The 27,247-nt window shown below is 56.5% G+C and overlaps 1 protein-coding gene across 3 annotated transcripts; it reads left to right on the forward strand.

Moving 5' to 3' along the window:
- ATAT1 (alpha tubulin acetyltransferase 1) lies at window positions 1–26,904 on the forward strand. 3 transcript variants are annotated; one of them, XM_075913438.1, is made up of 12 exons: window positions 1–166; window positions 4,185–4,245; window positions 4,596–4,687; window positions 5,266–5,326; window positions 5,965–6,078; window positions 8,467–8,568; window positions 9,093–9,138; window positions 14,286–14,357; window positions 15,497–15,716; window positions 22,319–22,431; window positions 24,067–24,112; window positions 24,481–26,904. In XM_075913438.1, the coding sequence occupies exons 1-12, from the start codon at window positions 57–59 to the stop codon at window positions 24,815–24,817; spliced, it is 1,374 nt and encodes a 457-aa protein (XP_075769553.1). In that variant the 5' UTR covers window positions 1–56; the 3' UTR covers window positions 24,818–26,904. The 3 variants fall into 3 exon arrangements, with proteins under 3 accessions (XP_075769553.1, XP_075769555.1, XP_075769554.1); XM_075913439.1 differs by lacking the exon at window positions 4,185–4,245 and having other exon boundaries at window positions 14–166; XM_075913440.1 differs by lacking the exons at window positions 22,319–22,431; window positions 24,067–24,112; window positions 24,481–26,904 and adding an exon at window positions 17,744–22,275 and having other exon boundaries at window positions 4–166.
- Window positions 26,905–27,247: the final 343 nt, after the last annotated feature.

Raw genomic sequence — 27,247 nt, forward strand, 5'->3', positions numbered from 1 at the left:
CCGGGGGGGGGGGGGCGGAGCAGGTTTGGGCGGTAGGACCCGGATGCCGGCGGGCGATGGAGTTCCCTTTCGATGTGGACGCGCTGCTCGGGGAGCGGATCACGGCGGTGGACCAGCATCTCCAGCCGCCGGGCCGCAGGGGGCCCGGCTACACCGCGGCCCATAGGTAACCATGGCAACGGCGCGGGGCCGCCCGGGGGGGGTGGCAGCCGTCTGGGGGGGGGGGTTCCTGCCCCGGGGCACCCTGGGTAATGGGGGGGTTGGCACCCTGGGTAATGGGGGGGGGTCCCTGCCCCGGGGCACCCTGGGTAATGGGGGGGTTGGCACCCTGGGTAATGGGGGGGGTCCCTGCCCCGGGGCACCCTGGGTAATGGGGGGGTCCCTGCCCTGGGGCACCCTGGGTAATGGGGGGGGGGTCCCTGCCCCGGGGCACCCTGGGTAATGGGGGGGGTCAGCACCCTGGGTAATGGGGGGGGTCCCTGCCCCGGGGCACCCTGGGTAATGGGGGGGGTCCCTGCCCCGGGGCACCCTGGGTAATGGGGGGGGTCCCTGCCCCGGGGCACCCTGGGTAATGGGGGGGGTCCCTGCCCCGGGGCACCCTGGGTAATGGGGGGGGTCCCTGCCCCGGGGCACCCTGGGTAATGGGGGGGGTCCCTGCCCTGGGGCACCCTGGGTAATGGGGGGGTTGGCACCCTGGGTAATGGGGGGGGGGTCCCTGCCCCGGGGCACCCTGGGTAATGGGGGGGGTCAGCACCCTGGGTAATGGGGGGGGTCCCTGCCCCGGGGCACCCTGGGTAATGGGGGGTCCCTGCCCCGGGGCACCCTGGGTAATGGGGGGGTCAGCACCCTGGGTAATGGGGGGGGTCCCTGCCCCGGGGCACCCTGGGTAATGGGGGGGTTGGCACCCTGGGTAATGGGGGGGTTGGCACCCTGGGTAATGGGGTGGTCCCTGCCCCAGGGCACCCTGGGTAATGGAGGGGGTTGGCACCCTGGGTAATGGGGGGGGTCCCTGCCCCGGGGCACCCTGGGTAATGGGGGGGTTGGCACCCTGGGTAATGGGGGGGGTCCCTGCCCCGGGGCACCCTGGGTAATGGGGGGGTTGGCACCCTGGGTAATGGGGGGGGTCCCGGCACCAGGGGTACAAGGAGCCCATTACCTCTGCCCAGGGCACTAAGGGTAATGGGGGATCCCTGCCCCCAAAGCATAATAGGTGATGGGTGCATATCACCCTTGTCCCCGTGCATGACTTGTAATACGGAGATGCCTAGCTAATGGGTGCCCACCAGTCCTGCTGCAGTGGGTAGTGGGTGCCCATCATTCCTGCCCCCGGGTATAACAGGTATGGAACAGTTTCTATGTGAAAAGAGAATCAACTGGGGCTTTTCAGGTTGGAAAAGAGAGAACTAAAGGGGGTGTGTGATCAAAGTCTATAAAGTCATGACTGGTGTGGAGCGGGTAAATAAGGATGTGTTGTTTACTACTTCCCTAACACAAGAACTAGGGGTCACCAAATGGAATGAATAGGTGCCAGGTATAAAACAAACAAAAACCATGTGTGTTCCATGTTTCTTCATGGAACACACAGTCCACCTGTGGAACTCCTTGCCAGAGGATGTTGTAAAGACTGGGACTATAACAGGGTTCAAAGAAAAGCTGGATAAATTTGTCCATGGCTGTTAGCCAGGATGGTGTCCCTAGCCTCTATTTGCCAGAAGCTGGGAACAGGCAATGGTATGGATCATGTGAGGATTCCCTGTTCTGTTCATTCCCTCTGGGGCACCAGGCACTGGTCACTGTCGGAAACAGGACACTGGGCTGGATGGACCTTTGGTCTGACCCAGTGTGGCCGCTCTTATGTTCTCTTTCTTCAGTGGAGGGTGGGAAGCAGGTGTCCGTTGCTCCTGCCTCCATGTATGATAAGTAGTACCCCTGTGAGCGGTAGGGCAGGGATGCCCATCACCCCTCTTCCAGGGAATCTTCCTCCTCATATCACTACAAAATGGCAGCTGGACCATGGCTTGTGCCTTCCCTTGACTAGTGGAGTAGGGATGTGGACAGGGGCCCTGTGCTGGGCAGCAGGTGGGGGTTTGGCTTGGAATTTTCCACATTCACATTTGGGGGCAGTCTTTAGCTTTGCCTTGCTCAGCCTGTCCCCATGCTTTGCCAGGCTGGCTTTCGCAGGATTTGGAGCTCTCCAGAGTGTAAGTTGAGGACGCCGCCAAGAGGGAGTTGTTTTGAAAAGCCTTGGTCCTTCAGAATCTCTGGAGCCTTCTCCAGTGGTGTTTTGGGGGTGTCGAAGGCAAAGTTATTTCTTTGTCACCCAGCCTCCAAGGCATGATGGGTAATACCATGAGGTACCTCGTCCTTGCCCTCAGGGATAGCTAGTATCCCCCATATCTTGGGGTGTGATAGCCAATCGCATGGGCAGCTATTGCCCACTTGGTAATGGCTGCTCCCTTTGCACCTAGCCTGTGGCATGTTGGGTAAATTCCACCACTTGTGCTTGGTATAATCTGTTACCCTCTACTTGTATTCCCTGTAAGCTGAGCGTTTGAGCAGCCATCTAGGAGAGATTCATATAACACCCTGCTGAATAGCAGAGCACCCACAGCCAGCAGCATGTGTTTCTGCTGATGGTGCACGTCCACATGTGCCTCAGTGCACTGAACAAAATTTATTTCACACATGGATGGAATTTATTCCACACATGAAGTGTGCTGGGTAATTGCCACTGATTTCTCATTAAGCCACTTGTTTAAATGGCCTCTGGAGTGTTTTGCTTACCTCTGATTGATGGGGCGAAGGTAGAGGAAGGGCCAGAACCCCATATATTGTAAAATACAACCTATAATTCTCCTATAGATTGGAGAACGTTGCATCTGACGAAGTGGGTCTTTGCCCACGAAAGCTTGTGCTAGTCCATAAGGGGCCACGAGACTTCTTGTTGTTCATTCAGATTCAGACTAACACAGCAACTCCTCTGATATAGTTCTCCTAGTGATTCACAGGCCTTACATCTCTGGGTGACCTTCCCCTCACAGCAGTGCCCTGGATCTGTGCCACAGAGTCCCTGGAGCGATGTAGCCCTGCCTATGAAAGAGCCTGGCTCCTCTTAGTGCAGGGTGGAGAAACACCCATTCCCAGCCAGTCTATGTGGGCATTCCTGGGTTCCATTCCCAGCTCTGGGAGGGGAGTACGGTCCAGTGGGTTAGAGCGAAAGGGGGGAGCTGGGGTTCAGGACTCCCTGAGTTTTAGCCCCTGCTCTGGGTGGGGAGTGGAGTCTAGTGGGCTAGAGCACAGCCTGATGTTTAGTTGTAATGACATGGACAGGAGTAACAGATTTCAGCAGAAGGCAAAACTCGGTTGGATCCTATCAACTCCAGCCCCAGACAAGGGCCCGGCAGCTTTGATCCCATTCACTAGGCCTTTCTTTGTTCAGACCTCCATCAAAATCTCGCTAGCGCTCCGACTCCTGCCTCCTCCCTTGCAATGAGACTGGCATAGGCGCAAAGATCTGCCCCAGTGCTAGGAGATGGGCCCTGACCCTCAGCTGGAAGGCCCCACATCCCTTCTAACTCCCCATTCCGTCCCCTAAAGAATCCTCCTCCCTTCGGGCATTGGTAGGCAGCTCTCCCGGTGGTGGAGCTGGGGAGAGACTGTCACTGACATGCAGCCGATTAAATCTTTCCGCTCTGCTGCTGCTGCTTCATGGCTCGGTTGCCTAAGGGATTGTGCCAGAGCACAGCGGGTTGTGAGAGTCTCTCCTGATCCCCCCAGGCTCTTCTGTTGTGGCTCACATGGTGGTTTTATGTTAAAGGACGGTGGGGTAGGCTGGTTGGGAGAGCAGGTGCCTGGGGTATTACAGCCCGCTGGGTTGTAACCCCTGCTCTGGGAGGGGCATGGGGGTTGGGAGCAGGGCTGGGCCCCAGAGTTCCTGGGTTCTGTTGCAGTTCTGGGAGGCGTGGGGGTAGTGGTTAAGTGGTAGCTGGGGAACCATAGGGTATTGTCCTCTGCTGTTTTTCCATGTGAATGCTGCTCAGACACAGCCTGATTTCCTGCTATACCCCGCCCCTCCCCCCGTGACCCTTAGGGGCTCAGGCCCCTTTCCCTCTGCAAAGATTGGGCACATTTTTCTGGGCATTACTCCATCCTATCTCCTTTGCTCTCTGTCCTCCTCTGCAAAGGGTGGATCTGCAGCAGCAGCTCATGACTATCATAGACCAGATGGGCAAGGCCTCGGCCAAGGTAAGGTAGGGGTTTGGAAACCGAGGGGTTCATGGGACACGGGATGGGATCAGACTCGGGGTGGGGGGATTTTGGGGTACCCGGATCAGCCGGATATGAGCTCCCCCCTTGTTTACCCCACCCTCATTCCTCTCTTGTTGTTTGAAGGTGAAGGTCATCAGGAAACTAGAAAGTGTGTGAGCTGAGGGTGGGGAATGGAACTTTACTCTTTAGGGGGTGCTGACTCCAATGGGCCCCAGGGCAGGATACAGGCTGGCTTGGGAGCCAGGAAGCACTGGTTCTGATCTAGGGCTGATCTGTGGTCACTCTCCTCCCCTCTACCCTATCTCACTCTACACCTCTGTTTCTAGGCGCAGAACCTGCCGGCTCCAATCACCAGCGCCTCTCGGATGCAGACAAACCACCACGTTCTCTACATCCTGAAGGACAATGAAGTGAAGACGTGAGTTTCCAGTCACCCGGGTTTGGTTCCACAAACGTCCCTGTGGACAACCCCCAGCATGAGGCCCTGCATGTGAGCCCATCTAGCTTGGTATCCCGCCTCCTTGGATCAGACCCCATGGGCACATCTAGCCCAGTATCCTGATCAGCGCAACAAACCCTTTGGCGCTGCCGCTCGCAGCAGCCAGTGCTGGGTGTTCCCGAGAAAGGTATGAACTTCCCAGGAATGCACCCTATTGGGCAATACTCTTGCATGATGTTCCTTCGTGAACTTCCCCCACCCCTTCCTCAGGTGGGCATCAGCTCCTTTCTGAAGTGTGAGGGCTGGGTGCACCATATCCACACCAATATCTGCTCCCCTATGTGCCTCATTCGTTTTTTGAAAGGGTCATGTCCTGCAGCAGAGAGTTCCACAGGTCCGCGTTCCCTCCCCCTCTATATTCCCCATACCATAGATATCGGTAGAGTAGATGGGACCCTGGCATCTACAGGACAGTCTAGGCATCCCATCAGTGTGTGTCTCCTCTGTCCCAACTTGGCCCCTTTGCTAATGCCACCTCTTTTCCTCCCCTATTGCAGGGCTGGGAAAGGGGCCATAATCGGCTTCCTCAAGGTTGGCTACAAGAAGCTCTTCCTGCTGGTTAGTTGCTCTGAACGGGAAACCTAATAGGGGGCACGTTCCCCAGTTAGTGCTGACCCAATGTTCCTGTGTGGCACTAGGGGGCGCTGTGCTGCAGGGAATGGGGCAGGAGGCTCAGTAGGGGGCGCTCTCCCCTCACTGTCTGTGCTGACCCCAGTATTTATACTAAGGGGCTTTTTGTGTTCCAGTCACATTGGGATCCTTGTTACTTGGATCATTTTCAGTACCAGGGGGAAAACCTCGATAGAAGAAGCTCCACTCAGGACTCCTGGGTTCTCTTCCTTGCTCTGGGAGGGGAGTGGTCTAATGGATTAGAGAGGGGGTGGCTGGGAATTTTTGACAGGGTAATATCCTGCAGCAGTGAGTTCCACAAATCCTCATTCCTTCCCCCTCTGTATTCCTGATACCATAGATATTGGTAGAGTAGATGGGACCCTGGCTGTCCATGGCTCCTTCTGTCCCTGTACGTTAGGGTCCTGGTTCTGGGGAGGGTGTGGAGCCTAGTCTAGTGAGTTAAAGTAAGGGACTCCAGAAGCCAGGGACTCCTGGGTTCTCTGACCTGTTGGGGCAGGTCACCTATTCTGGGTCCCCCCGCTCTGCTCGTTACTCAGCTGTCCCTGTACTCTTCCCCGCCCCAGGATCGCCACGGGGCTCACAACGAAGTGGAGCCGCTGTGCGTGTTGGACTTCTATATCCATGAGTCACTGCAGAGGCACGGCTATGGGAAGGAGCTTTTCCAGTACATGCTGCAGGTGAGAACCCTGGCCTGGCGTTGACCCAGGGGAATTGCTCTGGCTAGGAGGGGGCCCTCGGATTCCTTTCCCGCCTCCCTGCCACAGTGGGAAGGCTTGGGAATCCATAAGGTGGGTTGGCACCACCTGCCTTATAAATTCAGGTGCCTCCGCGCCCTCTTGCTATGGCTCAGAGCTCCGAGTCCTGGCATAAAGGTCTCACCCTGGCTTCCACCCACCTAATTATTCCTGGCAGAGGGGCCCTACTATCTCTAGTCATCCCCCCACCATGTGTCTCCCTTAATTCTGAATTACCCTTCACTCAGACCTTTTTCCTCTGATTCCTTCCCCCTGAATGGGGTGATAACTAATCACTGGGGTAGGTTCTCTTTGGTGCACTCGCTTCACATGGTCTGCACCCCAGAGGCTGGTTTGGGGGGGGAGAGAAGACCGTAAGAGCAGCCACACTGGGTCAGGCCAAAGGTCTGTCGAGTCCAGTATCCAGGCTTCCGACGGTGACCAATGCCAGGTGCTTCAGAGGGAATGAACAGAACCAGCAATCATCAAATGATCCATCCCGTCTTGCCCGTTCCCATTTTCTGGCAAATAGAGGTTAGGGACACCATCCTGTCTAATAGCCATTGATGGACCTATCCTCCTTCAACTTAGCTAGCTCTTGTTTGAACCCTGTTATAGTCTTGGTCTTCACAACATCCTCTGGCGAGGAGTTCCACAGGTTGACCGTGTGGCAATAGTTCCTTTTGTTTGTTTCAAACCTGCTGCCTAGTCATTTAATGTCATGACCCCCTAGTTCTTGTGCTAAAATAAAAGAAGGATTTAATAGAGGAATCACAAAACCCAAGGAGAAATAGCGAGGAAAAGCCAATTCGGACAAGCTCTGGGGAAAAAGCCAGGCTTTGCCCTTCTCTGTCAGTCAGATTCCCTTTCCTAGTGCTAGTTATTCTCTGTGGCTGGGACTTTCTTGTCAATGTCAGTGTCTTTCCTAGAACACTAGAACTTGAAGGGCCCTCCAGCGGTCATCAAGTCCAGTCCCCTGCCCTCACGGCAGGACCAAGCACTGTCTAGACCCATGGTGTCCAACAACCTAGCCACATGTGGCTATTTGGCCTGTTGAGTGTGGCCAGTTGGCTCACAAAATTATTTACATTTTCAGAATTCTGTGGCTGGTTTGCTATAGCAATAGCCACGATGGTGGCTGTTGCTTCAGAACTGGTTGGACACCACGGATCTAGACCATCCCTGACAGGGGTCTGTCCAACCTGCTCTTAAAAATCTCCAGTGATGGAGATTCCACAACCTCCCTCGGCAATTTGTCAGGGTGTTTAAGCACTGGGATAATCAGTTTTTCCTACTGTCCAATGGAAGCCTCCGTTGCTGCATTTTCAGCCCGTTGTTTCTTGTCTTATCCTCAGAGGTTAGAGAGAAGACTTTTTTTTCCTCCTTCCTCCTCGTAACAACTTCATGCATCCTTGAAAGCTGTTACCCTGTCTCCTCTCAGTCTTTTCACTTATTTGCAATGGTGCTCCATGTTCTCTCGCTCAGCTGGCCAATGCTCAGTGCCCCTCCCAGCCTGATTGCTTCCCCTCCCTCCCCTGTCCAGAGGTGATGCTGTAGTTACACCCTTCTCACAATATTCTACACACACACAAGTGCCTACAGTCTTCTCCAGAGCCTGTACTTGGATCTCCTGGTCACCCAAGTTTTAGGTCATTACCAGCTTTCATAAAAGACCATCCTTGGCATATATTGATACCCAGTCACAGCCACAACACGTTGATTGCGTCACTTCTTCCGGGGGGTTCAACCCCCCTGGTTTCCCCTTGGGCTGTCTGGATCCTGACTGTCACACCCGCTGCCCCCGTTGAGTCATCTGGACTTTGGGAGATCCAACTGGTCTGTCTGAGCCTGGATCCCAGACCACTGGTTTGGTCTGGGGTCATGAGTTTGGGACTGGGCCCTGGCCTGCCTGAGGCTGCTGGGAAGTAGGGGTTCTGTCTGGGGGCTCCCCAACTCCTTTCACAGGTGAGCCAACAGATAGGAGTGACCTGAAGCTGCTGGGCTGCAGAGGAATCGGTCCCCCCTGGAGGGAGAAGGTCTGTGTCCCATCTCTCCCCATATCAGCCAGTTCCCCACCCCGGGATAAGGTCAGAGGGAACCTTTCTAGAGAGGAAAACACCCATGTCCCATTCCCCATCCTCCTGAGCCAGGCAGTCCCCAACCTGGGACCAGATCAGAGCCCCTTGGTAGGAACCATGTCCCATTCCTCAGCCACCTGAGCCAACCAAGCCTCATCGCTGAACGTGTTGCTTGCACTGTGGGTGGGTTTAATCTTGACCCTTTGTCTTGACTAATCCCCGGCTGTGTCTTTCCCCCATCCCCGGCTCTCAGCGCGAGCGAGTGCAGCCACACCAGCTGGCCGTGGACCGCCCCTCGGAGAAACTCCTCTGCTTCCTCTGCAAACACTACAACCTCCAGGGGACCATCCCCCAGGTGAGTTGGGCCCTCTGGCCATCATCCGGGGGGGGGGGGGGGGGGGGGAATCTCTCATTGCACCCAGGTGGCGGCAGGGGGCACATCCTGGGTGGTTTAGCAGCCGCGCCTGCTTTCTCGGCCATGCCAGAGAGCTGCGGAGGAGAAGGCTCTCACCCCATTGGAGGGCTCTTAGCTGCCCTGCTTGTGGGCTTAGACGTGGCTTCATGCCACATCTCTCCTGGAGCAGCAGGGGCCTGAGCCTGCCTGGGTAGGGCAAGGGGGAGACTGGTGAGAGGAGGGGGTGATGGCAGTATCGAGGCAGGGGGGCGGGACACCAGCAGGCAGGAGGGCATTGGGGTGGAGGCTGGTGGGATGGGGGAGACTGGTGCTGGGGACAGGGGTGGGGGCAGTTGGGGCCACGGAGGAGATGGATGGGGCTATTGCTGGGAGGTGTGGGGTGGTTGGTGCCGGGTGGGGGAAGTGCAGGCGGGAGGAGTCACGGGCAGGAATTTCTCACTGTCCGTGGCCTTTGCCTCTCCCAGGTGAACAACTTTGTGATCTTCGAGGGCTTCTTTGCCGACCAGCATGGTGAGTGGCCTGGCTTGGCCGTGGGCGGCTTCCCCCTCCGTCAGCAGGGGGCACTCCCTTGCCACACAACCTGCACTCTGCTCAGGGACAGCCTTGCCACCCCCTTCACTCAGGCAGGGCTTCCCCAGAGCCCTGGCGTTTGAGCCAGGGGCTACGCCAGAGGTGGGCAAAGGGCCCTCCATGGGTCGGATCTGGCCTATCAAGTGGGTTGATCCAGGCCCTGCCGCTCCCCAGGACCACGCGCCCGAGGGCGAGAGACTTCACACTCCCCCCCGCCCCAAGGCCAATCACGGTTTGGGGGTGGGGGTGGGGCAGGAGCGTGAGAGTCTCCTCCCATCCTGCGAGGGGTGTGGCGCTTCTAAGTGCCGCATGCTTCTTTCAGGTTGGGAGGAGACTTTGCGCACTCCCCTGCCCCCAAGCCCTGATTGGCTGGGGGGATGCGGGGAGCATGTGGAGTCTCCTCCCACCAGCAGGAGCACAGGCACCTAGAGGGAACTGCCAGCTGTTCAGAAGAGCTGGTGGTTCTCTGTGGGGCGGGACAAAGACTTCACGTGCTCCCCCACCGCAGCAGCCTGGGGCCACTTCAAAAACTTCTGAAACTTCAAAAAATTGCCTGCCCCTGGGCTAAGTCACAAATCTTGGTAGCAAGCAGAGAACCCTATGGGACAGCACCCCACCAGTTGGAGCAATAATAGCCCCACTCCGTCCTGCTCTCTAACGGGTGGGTCCTGCCTCTCCACTGCCCTGTGGGGTTTGAGGCCTAAAGCCAATGGGGGAGGTGGTCTTCACCTCCTTCCCAGCCCCCTAGCCAGGGTGACCAGCAAAAGGAAACACTAATTGGAGTGTGGCCCCTTTAAGGCCAGGTGCTTTCTGGGTGTTAGTCTCCCCAGAAAGGGCTAGGCTTGGTGGGAAGGAACAGGATCTCAGCTGTACCCTGCTTCTCAACTGGACAAAAAGCAGGAGGGGAAACCGAGGCACCAAGTAGCAAAGTGACTCACCCAGCAGGCCAGACGGTGCTGGGAATAGACTCCTGTGTCCTGGCCCACAGCTCCAACCATTAGGCTACCGTACCTGCATTTGAATCCTGCTAAGCTCCAGGCCTCAGCGCTATCCTGTGTCAGTGAGTTCCACAAGTTCACTCCAACTTCATTCACATCATCTGGCAGCAGTGGGATGTAACCCTTTGTGCTGCCTTCATCACCTCCCGTGGAGGATTGTCCCAGAGCTGCTGTGGAGGATGGGGGGCCAGTGTCGCTGAATGCCCCTGGAACTTAACTTTGCTCTTTTCCCGCCCCATTCTCGGGTCTGTCTCACCTAGAGAGCTTGTACATCCTTGCCTGGGGTTCCTGGGCCCCCTGCTGCTGGGCCACCCGGGGGGTGGGGGGTGGCGTTCTCATGAAGTGGCATCGCTTCAGTCTCCTCCCCTGCATCTCCCTCTGAGCCGCACACAGACGCCTGCCCCCATGAACCCCAGAATCTTGGCTGATCTCACCCCATCCTGCCGGCTTTTCTACCGCTGCTTCTGGGCCTCCTTGAGCAGAGCAAGTCACAGCTCGGTGCGTTCTAGATCGTGCCTCCCCCTCCGTGCCAGCGCTGTTTCGGCCACAGCCATAACGCAGCCTCCTCTAGGGAGGAGTGCGGCCGCGCCTTACCAACCGGGCAGCAAGCTTTTCACAGGGATCCTTGCTCTAGTCCTGCAATGCAGCCGCTTCTGGGGTGGGGCAATTGGATAACAGCGGCGCAGTGACACAGCACTGGCCTGCTTCGGGGGTGGGGCATAGCAGCTGTTTAATAGCTATGCCCAAACAAGAGCCAGAGGTAAAGATGACAGTGTCTTGCAGCTGTTCGGGACAGCCGGCGAAGCATTTTTTCTTCACTTACGCCTTCAAAAATCTAGGGAAGCTCATGGAAGATGGACTGGGATGAGATGAGTGAGGAGAGAGTATCTGAACAAGCGTGATCAGGGCCTTGAAAGGACACTGCTTGCTATGGGTCAGCGCTCACTGTGAGAGCAGAGCGCCCCCTACGGAGCCCTCGCCCTGCCCCCCGCACTGAGGGAGAATTTCTCCTTGCCCCCGTCATTCCCATTCTGCCGTGCACTACAATGCAGCCTCCGTAGCTGCACAACTTGATCCCTGTCATGTGATTTCCACTCTCTTGTGTTTTCACAGCCCCGCCCACGTGAATCCCAGAGAGATTTTTGTCTCCCACCATCTCCCGCCCCCTGATTACCAATAGGCCTGATTACCAGCCCCTCCACGGTCTGGCTCTCAGAGGTGCTGATCCTCCCCCCACAATGCCCTATCCCCTACTCCACTCAAGAACTCACCCCACTTCCCTACCTTCAGAGGGTCCCTGCCTTCCTAATATGGGAGCCAGCTCCACCCCCTAGGGAAATTGATGTTGTCTGCCAGGCTGCTACTTTGGTGGGTGGCGTGGGGGTAGGGGGGAACTCCAGACCACCACCCTGTGCTCCAGATGCTGTATCCTCTAGGGTACTCCACCCCACTTCCTCCCTTCAGAGAGTCCATTCTCCTGTATTTGCTGTCTGGTCACTTCCAGGAGCACAGGGCGACTGGCTCCTGTGGTCAAACCAGTTTAGCAGAGCAGCGAGAAATTGAAAGGGTGACTTGATCCTAGTTTGCACAGAGGGCACATGTGAAAAATCAGGACATGCTTTTTTTTCTGGGGGGAGGGGCGGGTTGCCCATATAAGACCGAGCCCCTAATCACAGGACATCTGGCCCCCTAGTTGATCACAGTTTAGCAGTCACTGCACGAGGAAGAGAAATTGGATAGTTGGGTGGGGAGGGTTGAGTCTAGCACAGGAGTTTTTCAAATTTTTTCCTTCCCCCTCCCCCCCCTTTAAAAATATTTATCGCTGTGATGACCCCCGTCCCGGTACCAGACCTGACTTTCAGGACCTCTGATGTGAGAGGTGGGCCCTGGGTGGCAGGGAAGGACAAGGGGTCAGACAGTTGTTGGGGCCAGAGCCTAATGGGTGGGCTGGGGAACTAGGGTGGGGGACTGGTGCCCAAAGCAGGGGTTTGCCCCCCCCCCCCCCCCCGCATTCACCGGTAGCAGCGGGGAGAAATAGAGCAGTGCGGCTTTGCTTCCCCTGGCAGCCCAGTGCATCGCTTGTGGGAGGGACAGGACCACCCCCTGCGCTCACTGGCGGGAAGCAGAGCAAAGCGGCTGCCAGCAGGGGGAGGGGAGCAAGGTGTGGCCATGTTGCTCCGCTTCCCCAGCCCCCACTGCTGCTGCTGAGTGCTGGGGGGATGACCCCTGCTGCCAGTGCCAGACCTTCCCCGGTCTCCCGGGTAGGGGAAGAGGCAAGATCTAGAGTTGGGTGGGGGGTTGTCCCCGGCCTCCCTTGCTATAGGGGTGGCATGGGGCAGAGTCACATCAGGATGGGGCAGTCACAGGGCCTGTGCCCCGTGTCCCTCACCCTACCGAATTAAATAACTGTGCTATGCCAGCCTTCCTTCTGCGCTGCTGCTGGGGGCGGCACTCCATTCATAGCTGGGTGGTTGGGGAGGAACAGCTGCTGGCTGGAAGCCCAGCTCTGATGAGAAGGAAAAAGAATGCACAAGAGACAATCCCGATCTTTTGTTCGTATTTCAAAAAGCCTCCCAGACGGAGCTCGAAGGACCAAAAACAGATCGTGCCTGGAAAAATCCGGGCGTCTGACAACCCTACGATCGCAATTACCCTACAGTGTCCCTTCTAATCTTTTCCCTTCCTGGGCAGATTTTTCCATTCCCGTGCAGAATAAATTTTGCTATGCACACCAAGGCACGGGCGGATGCGCACCACCAGTAGAAACACAAAACCCACCTGTGAGCCCTCTGCTGATCAGCTAGGCAGTGTTGCACTCTTTCCTGAGTGGCTGCACAAGCGCCCAGCGTACAGGGGACACTGCCTGGGGACCCACTTTTGGGTTGCGCCCCCCAGTTTGAGAGAGGGCTGGAAGATTCAGACTAGAAATAAAGAGGGGACTTAACTGCTGGGCTGCGCTGGATTCTCTGGAGCTATTCAACCCAAGAATGCAGGGGACGGGGGGGAGGGAAGGAGGAGAGGGGCAGGCGTTTTCCCAGCTGCTCTGGTTCAACTTGGGACTGATCCAAGGCTGTTTTGGGGCCTGGCTTACCCCGGAGGTCGCTCTCAAGCATCCCGTCTGCCCTGACAATCTGGGAAGTGGACCCTAAGTGCTAGGAGCCAGACACATGAGGCAAGGCTACCGTCAGAGGCTGCTTGTGGAAAGCTTGGCCCAAGCGCCTCTCAAAACAAGGAGCGTCTCTGTGTTCTGAGTTTGGATGGCTCCCAGCCCAGTGCAGGCCTGAGCAGTGAGCGGGCGCTCTAGGAATGCAGATATCATCACAGCGCAGGTGTCTTCTGTTCAGCCCAGGCTGCTCAGCGTGAACCCCTCCTGCCACACATGCAGACATCCACGAGGCCCCGTCCCGTTTAGGGGGAGGTTGGAGGCCTACGCTCGGCTTCTGTGAGCTTTTCGGAGTCTAGCGATCAGTGTTTCAAGTGGGTCCCCCACCCTGGTCTTCCAGGGTGGGGTGACTGGGTCACAGCTGCACATCAATGCTGCATGGGGATCACCCGTCGGTGCTGTGATGCGGCTGCCTCGGGGGCGGGGTGGGAAGGGAACAGCTGCACGGGTGACAACGCCCAACAATTGCTCTCCCCCATGATGAAATGCAGCGATCTCTGCTTTGGGCATTTTGGGGACAGCTGCACCACGATGCCAGATTGGGATCTGAACCCCAGTGCTGAATTGCAGCCACCTCTGGGGTAAGGCACAGCCTCCATTTAACAGCCAGCAGCAACGGCGCACCCGTTGGAAAGAAACGCGCGCCCCTGTGGACTTGTGTGATGGGAGAGGCAGTACAATGCAATCTGCCATGGTGACATTGACCAGGCCCCTGGGACATGTGTGTGGCACAGACCAATGCGATAGGCCCTGCCCCAAAGAGCTGGCAATCAGAGCTAGGCCAGGAGGGATCATAGCCTGGTCCTGCGTGCCCTGAAGCTGCTGGTGGTGACCCCAGTGTGAGCCGCCAGGGTGGATTTGGTACCTTCGGCTCTGGTGTGGCTTCTGCCTTTCTAGGACTGACCTTTCTCCCCCTCTCCCTGCAGCTCCGGTGAGGAAGTTGCCTCTAAAACGTTCCGAGGAGGAGATCAAACCCTACTCTCTAACAGATCGAGAGTGTAAGAGACCCCTTGCGCTGATCCAGCCTGGAGGAATGGGGCAGAGGACCTTTCTCCTCGGGGGGAAGGGGGAGGGGGAGACTGGGTCTCATCTCATCTATGGATGAGACCGGTTGTCTCAGGATGGGGAATGAGAAACTGAGCTGTTCTCCTCTAGGAGGTGTCAGCTCTGATCTGGCCCCGGCGTGGGAGGGTCTGGCTGGCTGAGGGAGATGGGATAAGGGCTCTGATCTAGTCCACGGATGGAGGACTGGCTGGCTCAGGTGTATCCCCACTAGGACGGGCCCCTCCATTCCCAAACAAAATCCCATGCTCGGGGCGGTGCCCCGAGGGGCTGAGAAGAGGCAGCGCTTGGTTGTAATAAACATCAAGCAGAGTTCTCTTATTGAGGCTGCCTGACTGACTGATCCACATGGGCGCCTGGACTCAGCAGAGCCGAGACAGGGGTCTCCTGGGATGAGGCTGCTGGTATGTCTATTTTTTTAGTGTGTCCTCTCTCTGCCCCCCATTTGCTTTGCCTGGAATGGGAGGCCCTAGAATAAGTGCACTCTCTCCTGCCCCCCCAACTTCTTCACTGTCCCCTCCCTTTCTGCATCCCCCTCTGCCTACTTCATCCAGTGCACACCCCTGAGGGTTCCTTTAGTGCCATGCACAATGATCCCACCGCACCCACCAATTAGTGGTCAGCCACACTGTCCTCTCCAGAAGCTTTTCCATTCACTGTTGCAGGGGAACCCACCTTATCTCTGTTTGGAGAAAGATAGATTCCCCCCCCCCCCTTTTTTCAGTGAGAATGGAACAAACTCCCCCGTTGCCAGCTGGAGGAGTTCATCCCACTACTGCCACCACACTGCAGGGGCAGATGGACTGTACTGTGTGTATTATGGTCTATCGATCTCATCTGGCTCCCGTCACCATAGGATCTGAGCACTTCATAGTAGCCCCGGGAGGAATTATCCCCCTTTTCCAAATGGGGAAGCGGAAGCCCAGGGAGGGTTATTCAGGGAGCCGGGGCAAGAGCCAGGAACAGAACCTGCCTCTGCCGTGTCCCTGACAAGCACCCTCGTCACTGGGCCACTCCTAGAGGAGAGGTGCCTGGAGCAGGGCCGGAGGGGCTGATCCTGAACATCTCCCTTCAGTCCTGAAGGAGGAGGTGGAGCCACCCTGGCCTTTCAACCAGTCGCACTCGCTGACCCGCTCCAGCAGCCTGGGGAACTCGCCCGTGCGCACCTGCCTCAAGCCCTTCCTCAACGAGCAGGAGCTGCTGCGCAACCTGCGCCTCTGCCCCCCGCACGCGGCTGCCCACCACCTGCTGAACGGCGAGCCGGGCGGGCCGGCCGCCCAGCGACGCAGAACCAGGTACGGGGCTGCTCTGAGCCTGGCGAGGAGGCTGGGCCCTTGTATGGAGGGCAGCGGCAGGACAGATCGGGGAGGGGGAGGCACGTTGCGGGGACAGAGCTGGCATCTGAGTGAGGGGTTCTGGGTGGAGTCCATTTGCGGGGATCTGGGCCGCACCCGGTCCTGGGGATTCGAGTCCTAAGCTGCCAGGCAGGGTCCAACCCTGGAGGTCTGGGTCGCTGGATGTCAGATATCTTGAGGCTCTAGCGCACAGGCTGATCCTACAGGTCTTGGATCTGGGCTGTGGGCGGAGGGCTGTTCCTGGCAGTTTGGGCGAAGCGGGGCAGGGTGGCATGTTCTGACTCACCCAAGCACCATCGCAGGAGGAAGGGGGGAAGCAGGACCCTTGTTCTGGCCCAGATAGTGCAGCAGCAGGATGGATTTGGGTCCTCCCAGCGCTGGGCCAGACTCTGGGGATGTGAATGTGGCCGCGTCGCTCCGCAGCCGGGAGGTGGAACCAGCTGCTTTGTTGGGGGCTGGACCAGACTCCCACCCGCTTGGCACATTTCTCCCGCACGTCATGCGTGCCCACCTGCAGGTCGCTGGCCTTATTGTGCACACGCCCGTGACTACCAGCCCTTGGCTTGCTTGCACGACCGTGCCAAATGTCCCATCTACTAGCGTCGCATGTTGGCTCTAATACAAAGTTATGAGACAGGCCCCGATTTGCATGCTGCCCAGCTGTCCAAATAATGCTGTCTCCCCTGCTTCCACACGCCCGCACCGAGTGTTAGATAGGTGCCAGCTATACTGGCTTTCCCATTCCCGGCGGGTCCCAGATTGGTGCAAGGTGCACTAGTTTTGCACGGTCTCACTGAGTCCTGATTAGATCTCTGTCTAGTTTTGTGTGGGACTGTTGGTTCGTTGCACACAGACCTTCTTTTGCACGGTCACACTAACTGCTGCATCGGCACAACTTATGCTCATGTTGCACACCATGGGGTGGCGTCTGTGTGAGTCACACTGATGTTCCATGCTCATGCTTTGCAGGCCTGATTATATCCATGTCAGCTGCACTGATTTTGCACGCTTGTCTTGCACAGCACCATGTTGCGTCCGTGCAAAGTGCTCTGATTTTACGTGCTCCCACTTCGCAGCTTAATTGCGGGGTGCGGGTGAACTGCACTGATTTTATGTTTACTGTTTGCACACACTTAACTGCTGAATCTTTGCACGCCTCACCAATTTTGCATGCTCGTGTTGCACACCCAGATGCTGGATATGTGCGAGCTGCACTGATTGTGCACACTCGGGTTGGATTTGTGTGAGTCAGTCTGAGTGCTCACATGTATCCTGTGAATGCTCAGATGTTGGATATGTGTGAACCAAGTGGTTTTGCACACTTGCCCTTTGCACACCAGCATGTTAGGCTAGTATGAGCTACCCCATTTCTTCATGCTCAGACTTTGCACACCAGCTTGGATCCATGTCAGCTGTGCTGCTTTTGCATGCTTCTGTTGCACAGCATAGTGTTGGGCCTGTGCAAAGTACTCCGATTTTGCACACTCACACTTTGCCTGCTCGGGATGTTTGCTCCATGGGGGCTGCAGTGATTTTTGCATGCTCAGTTTTTGAATGGCTGGGGCTGGCCCAGGGCAACCCTTACTGGTTTTGTGCACCCACCGTTTGCACCCACAGCTGGATCCCTGCAAGACGCACTAACGTTTGCACACTCCTGCTTTGCATGCACTGGGCCATGCACCGCGTTGCTCTCATTTGGCACTGCTGCCTCTCAGCTCTGGGCTAGTCACTCAGCTTTGCCCCTTCCTCGGCTTTCAGGGCTGTGGAATTTGGCCCAGCAGAACCGGCGCCTACAGCCACTCCCCCTGTGCACCCAGAACTGCCCGCTAGCTCAGCTCCCCAGTCTCTTTTTGTGTGTGTGTGTGTGGGGGGGGGGAGTCTTGATTTGGTGGCGTTTCCCCCAGCCTGCCTGGGATCTAACCTGTCTTCTCTCTGTCTTTCTCTCTGCCTCCTCCTCCCCATCCCAGCTCCCTCACCCGCTCGGAAAACACCAGCCATTGACGTCGCCGCCGTGTGCCCCTCCCCCTGCCTGGTCCTCCGGTTGTGTCTTGAGATCTCGGGCGATGGGCGGGGGGGTGTTCTGCCCTAGCACCCCTCCCCTGCCCTTTTTTATACGTGTGGGTGGGGCTGGCACAAACGCTGGGTTATTTCTGTGGCCCGGTGGGTGGTTTTTTTTTCCGGGCTGTTTGGTTTTTCTATGGAATGATCCTAAAAAACCCTCGGAAGATCCGGGGATCCGGTTGCGATAACGCAGAAACTTTCCCCCACTGCCCCCATTTTTTAATATGCCTATGTTGTCCTTTGAGCCAACGCTCCCAGAGATCCCTCCCCGTCTGGATCTCGAAATGGGATCCTGCTGCCTGGTGCCAGATCGAATCCCCCCCATTATGTTTCCTGGACTTTTAAAAAAAAAAAAAAGTATCCACTGCAAATTGGCAACAGCAGACTCGGAAACGGGACCCCCGGTTTGTCTTGGGGTCTAGCTGGGATCCACTGGGTGGATCTAAAAGTGATCCACTAAATTGCCGACTTAAAAGGGGGATCCCTTTATTTTTATTAGTGGATCTAAAAGGGATCCGCAAATGCTAACATTGTAATCCGACATTGGATCCCCTTACGTTTCTCGTTGGATCTAAGGGGGATCCGGTGGGGGTCGAGTTCAGAGCAAAGTGCCCTTTGAGGTCCATGCTTGCTGGAGGCGAAAGACTCGCTGCTGAACACCTATGGGGGTTAAAATCAGATCCCATGCGATTTGCAGCCGGTACATTTCAAACGAACCACTCCTGTCCACCAGCCCGGCTCCGAAATACTGTCTCGGGTTGCTGCTTGCCAGTTGCCAGCTTCACAATACAACCCCCTCCTTGTTTTCTAGGCCAGTGTTTCTCAACCAGTGGTACGAGAACCCTTAGGGGTACTTGAGAGACGTCTGGGGGGGGGGACTGAAATCTGGAGAAAATTGAATTTTTGTTTTAAGTTTTACAGTGTTTTATTATTTTAGTACTTTTTACACCCACACATTTCATCGCCCGCCCGGCTACAATTAAGTTCTTTAAACAAATGTGTTGCAATGGTAGAAAAAAATGTGTGTGTCTGAAAACTGTAGGTACCGGGGGTACTTATATATATATAAAAGGTTGAGAAACACTGTCCAAGTGGATGAATCTAAAAGAAATCCAGTGCCAATCACCAGTAGCTGATCCCACAACGAGATCGGCTTTGAGTATTCTCAAGTGGCTGCACGTCACACTGCCAAAAACTGAAACCAAATAAGACTGAGTTGCAGCCCTTGATGGGTGGATCTGAAAAAGGATGCACGGCCGACCAGCCGTCACCGTGATACACCCCAGACAGACGGGCTAGCCAATAGCAGCTGCATCTTCCCTCAAAGGGATCTGCTACAAATTGCCAGACTGGAGGGTTCCCTGCAAAGGGGGATCCGTTGCATGTTGCCAATAGCGAAATCCAACAAAAAGAGCCCGCCCTCCAGCTTCCTGGTTGGGTGGGTTTCCCCGTGGATCCATGACAGCTGCCTCCTAAAAAGAGCGTCTACAAATTGCCAATTGCTAGAGTTTCAAGAGGGAATCACTGTCAACCGTCAGTTCCTCCTTAAGGGTCCCTTCAGGAAGCTGAGGAAGTAGTCAGATGCCCCCAAAGGGATCTTGCTTTTGCTCCCATTCCCCTGAAGGCATCACAGCTGGTCATGGGCAAAAGAGTCTAGTGGTTAGAGCAGGGTTGAGGGGGCTGGGAAGCAAGACTCCTGCAGTCTGTCCCCATCTCTGGGAGCGTAGTGGTGCCCGCTGCATTAAAACAGGAAGGCTGGGAGTGGAGATCCCTGTGTCTCTTCACAGACACACTGTGTGAAATTGGGCAGGACTCTTCCCTGTTCTGCGTGTCCGTTTCCCCCTCTGTAACCATCACAGGGATGTCATGAGGCTTGATGACAGTGTTAATTAGTTCATAATTATTAATGCTGGAAAACATTGGTTCTAAAACCTCCCTGACCTGAATCTGTTGCAGTTATTTTTTTAAAAAATATTAGAACCTGGAGGCCCAGCTGAGATCTTGTCCACATTACACGAGGCACTGCCCAGACACAGTGAGAGACAGTCCCTGTCCCAGCTGAGATCAGGGCCCTGTTGTGCCAGGTGCTGCACAGACACGATGAGAGACAGTCCCTGCCTCGACAGATCAGGGCCTTGTGCTGGACGCTGCTCAGACACACAGCGAGAGACAGTCCCTGCCCCAGCTGAGATCAAGGCCCCGTTGGGTCAGGCACTGCACAGACACCACGAGAGGCAGGCCTTTCCTGAGAACTGACAGGCAGACAAGAGAAGGCGTGTTCTCCCCATTTTACATATGGGAAAACTGAGCCTCAGAGCGAGTCAAAGGTGCGCCTGTGTCAAAGTGGGATTACAAGGCGTCAGATTCCCCATACTCAGTGCTCCCCATCAATACCAGTAGCCTTTTCTAAACAAGGTAACCATTGATCCAGCACATAGGGGTTCTTAGGTCAGTGTGGAGGAAGGTATAAGGGTTTCCCCAGGCAAGCTGGAGCGATCTGCATGGTCTGTCGCTCTCTGGCCTCCTTCATTCCTCCCACGGCCAGTGCTCCTCCCCTACCCTTCTCATTCATTCTGGGCCTTTTGCTTAGCTTCCCAACAGAGGGGGGGCGGGGAATCCATGACACCCCAGAGGTTGGTTTGTTTCTTGCAGGCCACCTTGTTAATCTGGGTCCGTTTCCAACCAGTTCCTCAAGGGGTCTTCATTCCATCAAGGCAGGGGGAGGACTCCTCCTGTCTGGAGAGCAAACTTGATCACTATTCCCCCCACTGGGTAACAGGGCCAGATACAAGGGAAACTGAGGCACACACGGGACTCCTCTGAAAATTACAGAAAGGCCCCAGTCCATCCATTGAACTCCAGCTGTTACACACCTTGGAGGATCGGAGCATCCAGGAGTTGCCAAAAGTCACTTCCACTTAGTGACAGAGCTAGGGCTTGGTCCCAGAGCTCTTGGTTCTCAGCCCAGCGCCTTGTCCGCCACGCTGGCCTTCCAGCCTGCGGCTGGCTGGCTGGCTGTGTGGACAGTGTCTCTCTTTGGTCTCTGCCCCGTCTGTCTCCCTCCCCCCAATCCCCAGGGCTCTGGGCGTTAGCGTTCAACACGGGAACGGGAGCTTTTGTTTTCATGGCAATAAAGTTTGGAGTTTTTTTAATTATTCAAAATGTGCGTCAGAAGCCTTTGTCATTTATTGTCGGCCCAGGGCAGCTGCACTGCTCTGCCCATCTCGGCTTTGGAACCAAGATGTACCATCAGGAGTGGAGTGGAGTCTAGTGGTTAGAGGGGGGGGGCGAGAAGTTGGGAGTCAGGACTCCTGGGTTCTATCCCCAGCTGTGGGAAGGGAGTGGTTCCTAGTGGTTAGAGCAGGGTGCTGCTAGCAGGGACTCCTGGTTTCTAGCCCAGAACTGGGAGGGGAGCAGGATCGAGTGGTTAGCGCAGGGGGTTGGAAGCCAGGATTCCTGCGTTCTATCCCCAGCTCTGGGAGGGAAGTGGGGCCTAGTGGACGGACTGTCATAGATCCCTGCAGGTACACAGCATGTGGAGGCAGGCATGAGTCTGGGGCACAGAGCCACCAGCTGGGTTGCCTAAGGAGCCCCTTTTGCCAGCAGCTGGCTGCCCTGATTAATAATAATAATAATTAGTGGAGATTGCCTAGTTCCCAGAACTGGAAGGGACCTTGCAAGGTCATTGAGTCCAGTTCCCCTGCCTTCACAGCAGGACCAAATACCATCCCAGACAAATTTTTGCCCCAAATCCCTAAATGACCTCCACAAGGACTGAACTCACAACCCTGGGTTTAGCAGGCCAATGAGCTATCCCGCCCTCTCGCCCCTTGGCTCCACCAGGGGCTGCCCTCATTGCTTTCTGTCAGCTGGGATTCTCTCAGGCCAGTGGACTAATACCTTACCTAGCTACCTTCCATCTCCAAGGATCTCGGAGTTATTTCCACCTCTGCTGAAATGCAGCCACCTCTGGGGGGAGGCATCTGGGGATCAGCGGCATTGCATGGGTGTCATTCACCAAGTGCTGAAATGCAGCCTCCTCTGGAGTGGTGCATGTGGGGAACAGCCTCACAGGGACTCTGGGCAGGCATTTGGGACAGGAAGTGAAGCAAGACCTTGAATCCAGTGGCTACTGCCGGGGAAAAGGGCAGGGAGGTGAAATGGAGGCTTCAGAGGTGAGATTTGTGCGGGACCCAAGATCCGGATTGTCAGGAACATGGGCTGCGGTGTCAGCGCTGAATGCCAAGGGGGAGCAGCCTGGGCCGAGCTGCCACCCAATTCCCTTCGGCCCCGCACCACATTGGGGTCAGACTCTGAGGGCAGAGTGCCCCTTACTGAGTCCCCGAGCCCCCTCCGTTCCATTCCATCACACTGTCTGTGCTCCCATCCCGTGAGACTCCACGTCACCCTGGCATATCCCTGCCCCCCACCTTTCACCTCCATTTCATCACTCCCCCCATTTCCTCCCTTCTCTCCTCCAGGGGGAGCGCTGGGGGGCAGGACGGCTTGGCGGCGCAGCGGAGTTCCTACAGCCGCTACGGGAACCCCGCCCCGTCGCCTCAGGGGGTGGCCGGCAGCGCTGCGAGGAGAGTGGGTGAGTGGGGCAGGTGCCATCTTAAGTCAGGCCGGGGGGAGGGTCTGTGCCGAGATCTGCCCTCGGTATCATCACACTTGGGCATCTCGTTGCTCACAGCCACCTGCCTCGAAGCCCAGCACGCGGGCTGCTGCTGCCCCCTAGAGTCCTAGCCCCCTGGAGCCAGAGTCTTGCCTCCTCCTTGCCAGTCTCCATTTACTGAGGCCCCCCCACAGCCCGTGCTGGGGTCTGCACTGACTGCCAGGTGCACTGAGTCCCTCATTTGCCTCCTTCCTGCAGTGCAGCGCCCCCTAGTGGTACATTGCGATCAGCACAACCCCCCCCACTGAGCCCCCATTCCCTGATGCACAGCGCCCCCTAGTGGCACACTTGGGTCAGTACCACCATCCCCACCAAGCCCCCATTCCCTGATGCACAGCGCCCCCTAGTGGCACACTTGGGTCAGTACCACCATCCCCACGGAGCCCCCATTCCCTGATGCACAGCGCCCCCTAGTGACACACTTGGGTCAGTACCACCATCCCCACCAAGCCCCCATTCCCTGATGCACAGCGCCCCCTAGTGACACACTTGGGTCAGTACCACCATCCCCACTGAGCCCCCATTCCCTGATGCACAGCGCCCCCTAGTGGCACACTTGGGTCAGTACCACCATCCCCACCAAGCCCCCATTCCCTGATGCATAGCACCCCCTAGTGGCACACTTGGATCAGTACCACCATCCCTACTGAGCCCCCATTCCCTGATGCACAGCGCCCCCTAGTGGCACACTTGGGTCAGTACCACCATCCCCACGGAGCCCCCATTCCCTGATGCACAGCGCCCCCTAGTGGCACACTTGGGTCAGTACCACCATCCCCACCAAGCCCCCATTCCCTGATGCACAGCGCCCCCTAGTGACACAGTCAGGTCATCACAGCTGCCCTAGCAGCACAGTCGGATAGGCACAGCGCCCCCTAGTGGCACACTTGGGTCAGTACCACCATCCCCACCGAGCCCCCATTCCCTGATGCATAGCGCCCCCTAGTGGCACACTTGGGTCAGTACCACCATCCCCACCGAGCCCCCATTCCCTGATGCATAGCGCCCCCTAGTGGCACACTTGGGTCAGTACTACCATCCCCACTGAGCCCCCATTCCCTGATGCACAGCGCCCCCTAGTGTCACACTTGGGTCAGTACCACCCTCCCCTCCAAGCCCCCATTCCCTGATGCACAGCGCCCCCTAGTGGCACACTTGGGTCAGTACCACCATCCCCACCGAGCCCCCATCCTTGATGCACAGCGCCCCCTAGTGGCACACTTGGATCAGTACCACCCTCCCCTCCAAGCCCCCATTCCCTGATGCACAGCGCCTCCTAGTGGCACACTTGGGTCAGTACCACCATCCCCACCAAGCCCCCATTCCCTGATGCACAGCGCCCCCTAGTGGCACAGTCAGGTCATAAGAGCTGCCCTCGCAGCACAGTCGGATCAGCACAGCACCCCCTAGTGGCACACTTGGGTTAGCACAATGCCCCCAATGAGCTCCCCCCGCAGTCCCCAGGCGGCTGGGGCAGGCAGTGGGTAGACTGGGAGCTCTCTCAGGGAAGTTGCTAGAATTGCTGCTCACTCCTCCTTTTGCTTGTTGATCCAGAGAGCAGCCGAGAGCCACCGAGGAGACTCCAGGACTCAGAAAGCCGGTAAGAGTCTTGCTTCCTCTGCCTGCCTCTGGGACCCTTTCAAGGCATTCCCCTCAACCGTGCTTGCTCTCCCCATGCTGCCCCTCCCTCTTGCTTCCGGGACCCCCCTCCTCAAGTCCCTCCTTCCACATGTGCTCCCCACTCCTCTGTCGCCCCTCTGCTGGGATCCCTCCCCATTGCCCTTGCCCTGGCTTGTGCTTCCCATGCCACTGGTACCCCCAGCTTCTGGGGCTCCTCGGGGATCTCTCCTCTGCCATCTGCATCATTGCTGGGATCCCTTCCCTCCCCCTGTGCAGTGCTCCGCACACCCCCTTTCTAGCAGTATGCACCCACTGGCACTGATTGGAGCCCCTCTCTCTCTGTGTCAGGTTGGACAGCACAGTGATCTCCAACCAGGACCCATCACATCCAGCCTCCCTTCCCCAGCCAGGGGGAGCGGCCTGTATCCCTGAGGGCACCTCCTCTCCCACCGAGCCAGCCCTAACGGACAGGACTAAGGACCCAAGGGTCCAGGTGGCCCCAGAGCCAAAACCCTCTCGTCGAGGAGATCTTGTGGACTGCCTCCCTCCAAGGCTCGGCAGCAGGTGGTATGACCCAGACCGGGTGCCGTGGGGGAAGCGGCTATCTTGGACGGTAGCGGGAGCGTCACGGGACGCCCAGTGGATCCGCTACAAGCAGGAATGTCGCAACACCAGGCCCTGGTGAGTAGGGGGGCAGCAAGCATGGCTGGAAAACCCCACCTCGTCTGGTATCCCAGCTCCTGACAGGCCCGTGGGTCCATCTATCCCTGCATCCTGCTGGGACCAATGGGCCCATGTCGCATGGTCTCCCAGTATAAGTTTGATCTTCCATTGGCTGCAACGATTCGTCTGAAATTCCACCTGGTCTGTCCCAGCCCCTGGCGGCTTTGGTCGGGAACGTTCTGGGGGGGCATCACGTGACGTTTTGGGGAGAAAAAAGGAGGCTCCAAGCGCCAATGTTTCTCCCCCCTCTCCCTGGCACCTGCACTCTTGTTAGCACTGGGAGTGGTTGGCAGGGAGAGAAGAGCCAGTGAGGGTCACTGTACAGAGGGCGAAGAGCCGGAGATGGGAAGTGGGGTTTTTGACGAGACGGAATTGTTCTGTGAAAAGCGGCTGCTACTTGGGGGAAATGTCCATTCCCCTCCCCACCTCAGAAAACCCCACATATTTCATTTCTGCAATGCCTCCATGGTGCCCTATGGGAGTTGTAGTTCAGTTTAGTCGTGTCCCCATTGCTAAGTATGGCTTGGCTCCCTGGCTGGACTATGACTCCCATAATGCATCTGCCTCTCCACACCAAAGATTGAGGGGAATCATGGGAGATGTAGTCCCACAAGGAAGTCCCACCTAGGGATGAACTTGGAGGCACGAGACACTTGAAATACAATTCCCATTATGCACCATGACCAGGGGCTCCCATGATGCAACTGCCTTACCCCCAGGAGACATCACAGGAGATGTCTACAGTGGAGCCCAGTCTATAGCAAAATCACCCTTCTGAATGGCAACTCCCATGGTGCATCTGCTTTTCTTCCCCGAGAAACTGGTGCAACATGGGACATGTAGTCCCATCAGGGACCCTGGCCTAAAGGAGATCTTGGGGCATCTGATCTACAAACATCGTAACAGCTTTTCCAAAGTAAGATATTTCCTATTTCAGTTTTTGCTGAATGTTTTCATGGGAAACTCCCCTCTCCCCAACCCCCCTGCCTCATTTGCCAACCAGTTCTGGGGACCTGAAAATGCTGCCATAAGTCATACCAAAGCACCCAGTTGTCCTAGGTTCATTCCTATGGGGGAGGGACATCTATGGGGAAGCGATCCCCCCTCCCTCCCTCCCTGCTGTCTGTCTTTTATCCCCAGCGTTCATTTCTTTCTCCATTTCCCTCTCCTCCAAGCTTCTTACTGCCCCAGCCCCAGCTCACTCCCAGGACCCTAGGCCCTGGCTGTTTCCTTCTAGGGCATTACAGCCAGCATCAATGGAAACGGGCGGGGCCTAAAATAGAAGGGGCGGAGTCAAGGGATGGGTTCTCAAGATATTGGCTATGACCCAGACAAGATGGCAGAAGAGCTACGGCTACTTCCCATGGTGCTGGGGAGTCCGGACTGAGAGGAATGGGATCCCAGTAAGGAACAAGTCCAGTTCCAATGGTTATATAGTGCCACGGGTGGAGGGTTACATTTCCCAGCTTGCTGGTTCTTGCCTCTGACTCGCAGGATGGTTTTAACAGCAATAACGTGCTGGGCCTTTTAAAGGGAATGAAAAAAAATAAATCAGTGAACAGACCATGGTGAGAGCTAGATGTTATAATTGACCTGATACACACACCCCTTGGCTTCCACGGGATGAATGAGCATGGTGGAAATCAAGCCTTTGCTTGCAGCATCATAATGGTTTGATTAAAGCAATTACAGGCAGGATCCCGAGAAAGAGATCTGGCAAAAGCCAGGAAGTCTTCAAAAGTGGTTTTGAACAGGGCCCTCGACACAGGATTTTAATTAGATGATGGAATCGATTGATTTCTTCAGCACTGCTCACCCCAGGCGGTGGGGTGGCTCTCTGGGCCAATGAGCACTTTTTAGGAGCCCTGGGATTTGGTGCATTTTTGAGGTTTCTCATTAATGATTATGGTCGTTTTCAGGTATCTGCTATTTTAATAGCTAGCTATATAATTGGAGGAAGCCATGAGTTACGAGCCTACGTGCCTTTAAAAAAAGAATTTCTGGTTGGAAATCGGCTCTTTTAAAAAAAATAAAACGTGTAATACAGTTTGTGTGTGTGTCTGATGCTCCGTGCTGGAGGGCCTGAGGTATATGTGTGTGTGGCGGGGGGAGGGGGCCTTGTTCTGTGCTGTTGTGATGTATTGTATTGTGGTGTCTCCCCATCAGGCCAGATCAGGGGTCGGCAAGAATCTGCCAGGGGGCCAGATCCGGCTCACCAAGCCACCAGATCTCGCCCACGGCCGCCTCGCAGAAACCCTGAAGCAGAGAACAGCTCACACTTTAAAAAGCCAGCTGTTCTCCATTCCAGACAGCTGGGGAGGGAGGAGGGAGACGTCTCATGCTCTTCCTACCCCGCCAGCAAAATCTCTTAGCTCCCATTGGCCGAGCTCTC

Source organism: Pelodiscus sinensis, chromosome 32, assembly GCF_049634645.1.
Source record: "Pelodiscus sinensis isolate JC-2024 chromosome 32, ASM4963464v1, whole genome shotgun sequence".
NCBI lineage: Eukaryota > Metazoa > Chordata > Testudines > Trionychidae > Pelodiscus > Pelodiscus sinensis.